The sequence below is a fragment of the Pundamilia nyererei genome, unplaced genomic scaffold (genome assembly GCF_000239375.1).
Source record: "Pundamilia nyererei isolate P.nyererei 1_Seehausen unplaced genomic scaffold, PunNye1.0 scaffold00161, whole genome shotgun sequence".
Classification (NCBI taxonomy): Eukaryota; Metazoa; Chordata; class Actinopteri; order Cichliformes; family Cichlidae; genus Pundamilia; species Pundamilia nyererei.
Window position 1 is genome coordinate 1,075,409 of NW_005187562.1, and position 9,984 is coordinate 1,085,392.

The following is a 9,984-nucleotide window of genomic DNA, read 5'->3' on the forward strand; positions in this document are numbered from 1 at the left end:
AATTATAGACTTGATATAAAGTCTTAGTGCTTACCTTTGAGAATATAGTCTGTTAGGAGGGCAGGTACCTTCTCACTGTCATCCCTCATGGCATGGAGGACTAGAATGAAGACAGCAGCTTTTTACATTTAGAAAACAACCACACAAACTGACAGGTTAGCCCCAATCAAACAGCAACACCGAGTTAGCCTGGTAACACAATATTATTTTACTGAATGTCATTTTATCTGGGTCGGTGCAGATGAAAAGAAGTTTGTCCAACTGATAAAATTCACACAGGTTTGAATTGTAATCATCGAATGTAAATTGTTGTTTACTTCATATATGAATCCAAACACCCTCCAAATGATGATGCATCTCTGATAAGACTTTCGACTCACTCTTTGTGAGGATCTGGAGATCTTCTACAGACGGGGGGCCTGCTTTCTTCTCATAAGGGATCACTGTGGTCAGGTACTGCAAAGAAAGTCAATTATGTCAAATACAATGACACAGCTACAAAAAGCTACCGTCATGTTTCACGCCAAAATAAAAAAAAATAAAAATATGATATCTGTGAGCGCCATGCAGATCACATGAACATGTGGTAAATATTTGGCTGCTGGTTGCAACCTTTCAGCAGCCGCTCAGAGAAAATGTTTACTGAAGCGAGGGTAAAAAAAATAAAATAAAAATATCAGATGAATGAGACGTACATGCTGGAAAAAAGAAAAACATTTGACAAAAGACAAAGCTAAGAATGACTAAAGTGAAGGAAAAAAAGAATAATTAAAAAATAAATAAATAAGAAGAAGACAGATTAAAACGATGGCAAGCATGTGTTTGCAGCTGCACAAAAGGAAGCAAAATGGCGGCAGGACAAAAAAAAACAAGCAAACAGAAGAAGCAGAGAATTTTATCTGCAGTGGAAGTGGAAAGAGGAAAGAGCAGGGGCACCTGTTTGTCCCCTCCTGTGTTGCCAAAAGTTTGACGGAGGCCATTTTGAATGATATTGGAGAGTCCCTCCACAGTGAGGAGCTACAAGAAGCGAGAGGAAGATAGAAGAAGCGAGAGATGAGAAGGATTTGGTTTCAGTGCGAAGAGAAATGGTAAATGGCCTGTATTTATATAGCGCTTTTACTAGTCCCTAAGGACCCCAAAGCGCTTTACATATCCAGTCATCCACCCATTCACACACTGGTGATGGCAAGCTACATTGTAGCCACAGCCACCCTGGGGCGCACTGACAGAGGCGAGGCTGCCGGACACTGGCGCCACCAGGCCCTCTGACCGCCACCAGAAGGAGAGCGCCTGGCAGAACCTTTGGTGCTGTGATGAAAGATTCTCACACATGCAGACCGTTTATCAGGTTACGCATCTCTCCATATAATGTAAACACTTTCATCAAAGTAATGCATGTCTTCTTCCACAAGCGTGACCACGTGACTCACCGTGCCGGGTATGTGCGTGCTGGCCGTCCTCTGGCCGTTGGGCCCCATCGTAGTCGTGTGCCGGATTTTCTTCTTCTTCCGCAGCAGCTCGCGGTGCTCCTTCTGTCTGTTCTGCACTTCAATGAGCAGTGAGATGAAGCTGTTCTTCACCTGGATACATGCAAAAAAAAACAAAACAAAATTTAAAAGAAAACTGTTTAATTGTGACCACACTACCCTTTGCTATTCTCATTAAAAGAATTATTAATATGCCAGAAATCTATTTTTGGATGCTTCAAAGAAAAGAAAAAACAAAAACAAACAGAACGGTGTGACAGAATCGTGACAATGACAAGTCAGGCTAAAAATAAAGCTGCCAACGGTTCATACGCTTGTAGAAAACTGTGAGAGCTGCTGCTATAAAACAAATAGGTTATCGATTAACTGTCCTTTCACATTAGGCTTATTTACCTCAAAGTACTACAGAGCTTTTCTGACAGGCTATTCTTTTTTTTGCCGCCATTTGTCATTGCCTGAACGTCATTGCCTTGCTGTGGATTTAAAAAAATAATTAAATAAATCAAAGTACCTCCTTTTCATAGTCCAATTCATCTCGCAGAGCCAGAGCCTGGATCAGCTCCTCACTGTAGCGACGAATGGCCGCCTCCACTTCCTCCAGAGTCTCAGTCAGCTCCGACACGGACATCTGACGCAGCCCTGAGGACCGTGTGAACATACGAGGAAGGAGGAGAGTGAAGATGGTGTACGTGGGTTGACGGGTGTTCACAATGAACAGCAGTTTACAAAATCCTTACATTGTATCAGTTATTTTAGTGCTATTACAAGATTCACATGTGTAATAACCAGGTTATAAGCATCTGCTGTACCAGTTTAAAAGGAGACAAAGAGGCATTATTCATTTAAAGGTGCATTACGCAGCAGTGTTTGAGCAAGCAAGAGCACGAATGCTGAGAGAAAGAGAGACAGCGCAGCTTTAGTGAAAACAAATGTCAATCAGAGAAGATGTTGTTATTTTTCTATTGTTTCGGTAAAGGTTAGGTTTCAACGCACAAAAAAAACAAACAAAAAAAAAACACGGCCACGCCCCCATACAAATATGGAGGTGTGACCTCTTTAAACAAGGTTTCTTCCTTGTTTAATGGGAGTTTTCCTTCCCACTGTTACCAATTGATTGCTCAAAGGGGGGGTCATCTGATTGTTGGAGGTCTCTCCATTATTGTGGGTTGTTAATGTTACAATTTAAAGGCACCTTGAGGCAACCATTGTTGTGATTTGGTGCTAAAACTTAACTGAATTGAATTTGAGGGTAGCGTTGCTAACTTAAGCTTCCTTGTGTCTTTTTTTTCTCTCTTATGACATGGAAATGACTCCCAGTCTTTCATTGAAAAAAATACATCTTACAACCCACTAAGCTCCAGACTTAAGAAGATGAGAAGCGAGGATGCTTCTGGACGTGCCGATGGTCTGACGTACACATACAGCACTTCTAAAAGTAGCACAGAATGACGCCAGTTATCACAGATGTTGTGGAATCGATTACTTCTCATTAAGAAGCTTTGCATCCTCTGTTTTCGTGTCTCTTTCTTGAATGTCTTTCTAGGTCTCGCTGGGAAAAGTTGAGATCCAAGAAGGAGATCCAATATGGGGGAAGTCAGCACAAATGAAAGCACCGATAGAGGTGCTTTCATTTCCACGACACAGACAGAGAGCAGAGGATGAGACAGTGATGTAACCTGGTCGCAACATTTCTTTTTTTAATAGACTCCTGCCTACGCAGCCCTCATGCTGATACTGGCTGGGGGCTACACGCCCACTGCCCGAAGGTTTCAGCAAAAAAGATCCTGAAGGGCATGAAATAACACACCTCCACATAGTTCCAGAGGGTCACAATTAATTATAGATTATGGATTGCCATGTTTTAAGTCTATACAGTGTTTGTTGGGGGAAAAAAAACCCCCCACATAATTTACACTTGAATGTTTTTAAGTCAGACAAATATACAACCTACACGAAACCTTTTACGTCTTAAACAAATTTAATGCGAGAAATGAAGAAAGAAGGTATTTTGGCAACATGTTGTGTAGCTTTACTTATTTTTATTCCTTCAAATAAGAGTAAATGTTTAAATACTGCAGACAAACATTGTGACACTCACAGTCCTTGTTTCCAGTGTTTGAAAAAACCCAAACCCACTAGAATCTGCAGTTAACAGATGCAAATACCTGAAACAAAATGGCCTTAAGGCTTTCTGTGTACAAATGCATATTCCACCCCAGTCGAGCATTAGGCAGATATACGCTTGTAATTATATAACATTTTGGGGCAACACACTTGCTGTTTGTCCGCATTTGTTACGCGTTATGTAAGAATGTTATCAGACGAGTGCATGTGCCTGACCATTTCTTCACGCACTGGACAGCGCAGACATGAGGAACGAGCACGCCACCATCAAAGCGTTTTGCCTTTAAAGCTTTATGTTGCTGCAATTTAGTGGTACACGGTGATACTCACGGTCCTCGTAGCTGGTGTTGGACCCGGAGCGTTTTAGAGCATTGAGGTCTTGAGAGAGCATGGACAAGTCGGACTGTGAAGGACTCTCATCGTCCTCTGGGTCTGGAGACTCCTGCATCATCTCCTCTATCTCCTCAATCACCTGTACAAAAAACAACAGAGGTGGGCGGATCAATCCAAATATCAATAGTATCGATACCAACGCTGGTATTGGTATGGGGGTAGAAACAAAATGTCTAAATTAAGCATGTAGTCCACTAAATTGTGTTAAAAAAATAATTCATTTTGAAAATGAAAAAACATTTATCCTCACCTCCTATTACAACTAGCACCATGCTAAAGGCTTCATACATTCCCTCACAGAAAACATTATTGCTAGTTCACGTAAACATAGGCTGAAATCAGAGTCCTACGGTCCCCAATCATGGGGATAAGGTGAGCGATTTCAAGAAAAAGCAGCAGAACCCAGTGTGTGTTTACATGACCAAAACGATTGGAACAACTGTTCTGATCTATATTGACATGATGATTTTTTATTGTAGTGACGAAAACGTTTTTCCTACTCTGTCACGTAAAAATAACGCTGCTTTGACATCCATGTTATGGTGCCAATATCCAAATCTCTGCAGCGAAATAAAAGTGCTCCTCCTTATTCATATGAATTTGGTGCATCTCTAAGAAAAACAAACAAAATCAAAATCATAGGGCAATGCTTTCACTTTGAAATGGTGTTACATTTCTGTGAGTTAAGACATCTTAGTACACAAATAAGCTGTTTATTCACCTTTTTGAGAGCAAAATATAAAGTCTATCACTCCATTGTACCTGCATAATGGATGCGAAAAAAACCCTGAGCTACAGGATAGCATGTCTTTTGAACATTATTGTCCCAAAGCCATGATTGCTAAGTGAATCTATTGGACACACATCTTTAGCCAAATGTGACTGCGTTGAGGATTTCAGTGCATCTTTGTAAGTTGGATAGATAGACTGTGTTTTCTGCTCTTCATAAGATGCTAAATATGTCAATTCCACTGAGGCACAATTATCCACATCAAAGTTTCTTTAACATCTGCCAAAAGCACAACACTGCTGTGCTCAGGTGTGAATGTTTTACCTGCTCGGCTGTGAAAAGCGGCTCGTCGTTGATGCACGAGACGATGATTGAGTGCATGTCCATCTGCTCCCTCAGCTCCTCATCGTCAGACAGATCTAAAGATTGGTTATCCAACTTCTGTCCCAGGGGAAAAAAGGGAGGGCAGAGATTGAGAGACAGATAGGAAACTTGGATGAGACAACAAACAGGTGGTTAAGTAGATTGAAGGCAGAGGGTTCAAACTGATTACCGATCTGTGCACTTCACTTTTAGAAATGTATATCTACTGTGTGTTATAAACATCGGACATGACATTGGACCGTGTTTGCCTCTGCGGTACCTCGTGTTCGGTGAGGTTGAGGGAAGGCAGGTGTAAGGAGCGAGTGTGCGATGTCTTCCAGTCCACCGGCATCACATTGCCGTAGTTATCCGTCAGAGCGTTCCACACCCTGGAGCAAAGACAAGCATCCGTGACGCAGTTAGGATTGGGTATTATGAGAAATAAAGAGAAGTAGTGAGCAAAACAGAGAAGGACGGGTGAAAAGTAGTTTTATCTGTACACAGGACAGATAGCGTCCTTCTCTTTTTAGTATGACACATGATTACTTGGCACTTTTTGTGTCCTGTTCTCTGACCACCCCCTCACCACTTCAACATGTTCTTGCTGCTGAATCACACCGAAGCCGCTGATAAATGCGACAGCTCTAACAAACACGTCATTTGCCCAGGGTCTGCTGAAATGTGACGAACCATTGGTTAAACTATTGGTTCTCCAATTATTTTCAGAATTTTTACTATTAGAGCTCTTTCTGAGTGTGTGACTAACACTGGGTGATTTTGGGGGGGGGGCGTTACAGTGACACCAACAGTCTGTTGAATGTTTACAATACTGTGCAGCATTCGAGTTTGGCAGACAACTTAGCAGAGACGAACAGATGGTGGCACGGAGTCTGTTCAACACAACAAGTTACTGTTAAACACAAATCCAGCATCATGCGTAAAAACATATTTGTTAACAGACTGTCAGCAGGCTCGGAGGATTCTTGTGAAATGGATAAAGGTTAGGTTCAATTATATAATTACTGCGGGAAACTACTTTCATCTAGTCCCCCATGGGGTACTTTTGCGTGTTTTTTTTTAAACTCTAGGACAGAAAATCAAATCAGTTCAGGGTTTAAACTCAAGTGTGCATGCACGAGGTTCATTTTTCCCCCCTCCTCTTTTGGCTCTGCATGTGCGAGCACAGAGAGGATGGATGCTGTGAACCCATGTGTCACAATGGCTCTGCATTGTCATAGCCTCTTGCTCATCCTCGGAAACACAAACACACAGACACACACAGGCAAATGTTTATATAACATGCACATTTCTCCCTGAAGTGCTCACGCACAGCTTGGGAAGCGTGGGGCTGTTGGGTTGTTCTAAATAGGGCAAAGGCTGGCAAGGAACTATTTTTTGTGCCTTGAGCACTGACGCCGTCTCTGCCACGTGAGCGTGTGCCAAAACGCACCATTAGCTTCAGTTTCACCGAGTGCATTTGCATTTTAAAAACAAGCCTGGTTGTTATTTCAATTGAAATTTTCGATCGGTTTGTTTTTACCTCAGTGCTGAGGAAATTTGTCCGGATTACTTTAAGAATACGTATATGCTTGCAGGGGTACAAATATATATAATTTTTTTACCCACTTTGTTTCAAGCACACACACATTTGTCATCCCACAGTTCGTCTCAGGCATGGTTTTGCCAGAGAACTCGTTAAGCGTCTAGGCACGTCCCGCAAAAGTGCAGTCATCCAGAAAAGACTCTCACCGAGTCTGGCACTGCTCTTTAGGCTTGACTAGGCTGCTGTCCAATTATTACGTTCCCCGCTTCCTGTTTCTTTACCTACAACAACCATAAATGTTTTCTTTCCGCTGTCATGCCAGCTTCCCCACAGGATTCCATTGATCATTAAGTGAGACAGACTGCTACTTCTTTTTGCTGTGACAAGCTCTCTGATGTGCATAACTGTCTGTGTGTTGCACTGAAGTGGAAAAAAAGAAAGAAAAGGATAAAAATCAAAACTGGGTGCTCAAGCAGAGTTTTGTATAAGTCTACGCACAATCCTCTGGACCCTCTGTCTGTGTCAAAAACTGTTAGAAAAGGTTTATGGAGGCTTTTGAATCTTAGGAAAGTTGTTCTGAATGGGTCACACATCCACCACTGTTTCCTGAGAAAAAGCAAACTCTGATGCCTCTAATTATAAGGAGGGGGACCTGTACAACCTGCAAATCCAATTTTAAAACTTCTTAGTGGGTACGTCTCACTCCAAGTAACTTTTGGACAAGTTGATCACAAGGGTACGGCAACCTTTACAGCCTTAACTGTGTGCTACTATTTTGTGTGTCTAAAAAAAGACATGATAAGTACACTTATGTTTGTGTGTTATCAATTTATCCTGTGTTCCGCTATAATTCCTCTATAAAAGCAGAAATCCATGGCTAACCTCTGTTTTGTTCTGTTCATGTCAGCAGTAGGAAAGCTTCCCCGCATCGTGTGCTTGCATCTTACAGTGCCACAGTGTTGAAATATTAGTTACAAAAGGGAGGAGGAGAGTGACTCATGCAGTCAAGACAGCTTAGTAGTTAAAGTGACAACTACACTGGCTGCAGGGCTGATGTGACTTGCCGCTTTGAATTAATAAAAGGTTTTCATGTAAATGTGTGTGTGTCTGTGAGATACAACATAAACTAAGTACCTCCATGTGGAATTTATAATAAATAAATAAATAAATAGAAAACATTTTAGTGATAAAAACCACCGAGTGACCTTGACATCACCCACTTGGGTTCCTGGACACCCATTTTGAATCCTCCTTTAAAGTTTAGAATTTTGGAACCATCAGTGACAATCTAGGGATATTAAGCACACCCAAACAGCAATCGTCAAACACAAGACAGATGCTCCAGAATCATGTGGCTTATGCATAAGCTATTTCAGCCTAAACAGAACCATAACTTATAAAAAAAAAAGACCACTATACAAGACAATATAAGAAGGTATCTATCCAGCAGATGAGGGAAATATTTACTCAGGTACAAAAAGTACTGCAGTTAGAAGTGGGATGGTTTTTCCTGTCTTTCTGTCTGCTCCCATTAGAAAGAATGCAGGCTTAAGGCAATTTCACACCTGGCTATGTAGAGTCCACGGTGAGACCAGATGTTGAAGTCAATAGAAGGTTTTGATAAATTCTTATTTCATACCCAGTTATTTCATTTACCATGACATTTTGTGGATTTTCTTCTTTTTGTTACCCATCCCACTGTTTTTAAACATTAATCTAGTGCAAGGTGCATGTGGCACAGCAGATAATATATAATAAATAAATACTGATAAGCCACCATAAGTGAAGGAGGCTGACATCAGGGTAGCAATAAAATCTATGAATACATGTCTCTGTATCCAGAAAGAGGAAACATCATGAAAGCCAAAAGCAGAAACTCTTTTGTGTCGTGTGAGAAAGGCAATTTGAAAACAGGAGGAGACAGAGCATTTGCACAGGGGTCAACAACTATTCAGTTATTCCCAAATGTACAATTTAAGGATCACTAGTTTTATGGCCAACATCAAGCAGTCCAGCATGAAAACCAGCACTGTTAACGTGGCATCAACACGTCCTCCACACATAAATAGCTCTTGATTCCTTCTTTAGATAGCAAAATTTTTTTGTATTTGTTGCTTGTAAAATGCTATTCCTTCTTAAAGACCAACTTAACGAGTCAAGCTGTGACAGATAATGGGTTTAACACGTTCAGTTATGTGTTATCGTAAGTGTATTCTGGCTAAATATTGCATAGCACTGATTGAAGCTAGCTAAGGTTCCCATAGTGCCAATGTAAGGTTAGCCTGGAGAGGCTAAAGTGGTTAGCTAGCCGGGAGATTAAAAGTTAGCGTTAAGAAAACTGGCAATAAAAAAAAAAAATCACACTCACTCGTCGTCTTTCAAGTAATTATCCTCGGTGATAGGTTTAATGGGAGCTATGTTTTCCGTCGTAGTGTTGTAGTTTCGGAAACACACTGTGAGCTTCTCGTCGAAGTCGTGGACAAGGTCCTCCATGGACTTGAAGCTGCAGATCTCCCCAGAGAAACTGTTGTCCAGATCCGAGAAATCGTCTAGGCCCGACGAATCGCCCACGTTTGAGTTCAGCTTGTCTAGTGGGTCGACCACGTCCGAGGACGGCTTGAATTCGTTAAAGTCCTGCCAGTCCTCATCAAAGTGGGCTAACGGCGCCGCCATGACTGCCGTGGATTCTCGGTTCAGTTAGAACCGTCGATGTTCTCTCTGCTTTCGGCTTTGACTCTCGACCAGACTGCGAGAAGGAGACACAGAGGAGAAGCGGGGTGGGCGGACCGAGCCGCGTGACGTCAGCGGCGACGTCCCTCCCCTTTTCCATGGAGCAAAACAAACACGGCAGGTGTCGTGCCAAAAAGTGATCCATGTGTCGAAAAATTAGGTTTCCGGTGTTTCTATGTTGTTTTCTTGAGTTATATCTTGTTTGTATGTACTGTTACCCTGTTGTTTTAAATACCGTCTGCTTTTAGGCTGAGAACTACCACATAAGTTCGTTCTGTGACTGCATGGCAATAAAGAATCTTTGTATCTACAAAAACTAATTGCAGCTTTTACCTTGTGACAGGAATGATCTCATGAGAATATGTTTGACAGATTACTGGACAAGAAGTCATTTATAACAGATCACTTTTTGGCAGGTGATCATTGGAGTCTTTACTATGGCCAGGGCCCTGTTTCAGGAAGCCGGTTTAGTGCAAACTCTGAGTAAGTATACCCTGAGTTAACGAAAACTCTGGGTTTTCGGTTTCACAAAGCGAGTTTAGATTAATTCTGAGTGAGTCACTATGACGACACACTCCGTGAAGCTAACCTGCCCCCTAGCAGGTTTACTTCAA

The 9,984-nt window shown here is 41.7% G+C and overlaps 1 protein-coding gene across 2 annotated transcripts in view; it reads right to left on the reverse strand.

Annotated features, from left to right (window-relative positions):
* The window catches only part of fez2b (fasciculation and elongation protein zeta 2b), a 12,747-nt gene extending 3,302 nt beyond the window's left edge, over positions 1-9,445 (reverse strand). The window contains exons 1-9 of one of the 2 annotated variants that reach the window (XM_005745610.1): positions 9,009-9,445; positions 5,378-5,486; positions 5,059-5,175; positions 3,942-4,083; positions 1,999-2,126; positions 1,431-1,580; positions 937-1,017; positions 381-456; positions 35-100 (exon numbers count right to left, since the gene is read on the reverse strand). In XM_005745610.1, coding sequence (XP_005745667.1) covers positions 35-100; positions 381-456; positions 937-1,017; positions 1,431-1,580; positions 1,999-2,126; positions 3,942-4,083; positions 5,059-5,175; positions 5,378-5,486; positions 9,009-9,313 — 1,174 coding nt within the window. In that variant the 5' untranslated portion in view covers positions 9,314-9,445. The remainder of the gene's footprint in view (positions 1-34; positions 101-380; positions 457-936; positions 1,018-1,430; positions 1,581-1,998; positions 2,127-3,941; positions 4,084-5,058; positions 5,176-5,377; positions 5,487-9,008) is intronic. The other variant, XM_005745611.1, reaches the window with a different exon arrangement.
* Between the last annotated feature and the right edge of the window lie 539 nt (positions 9,446-9,984).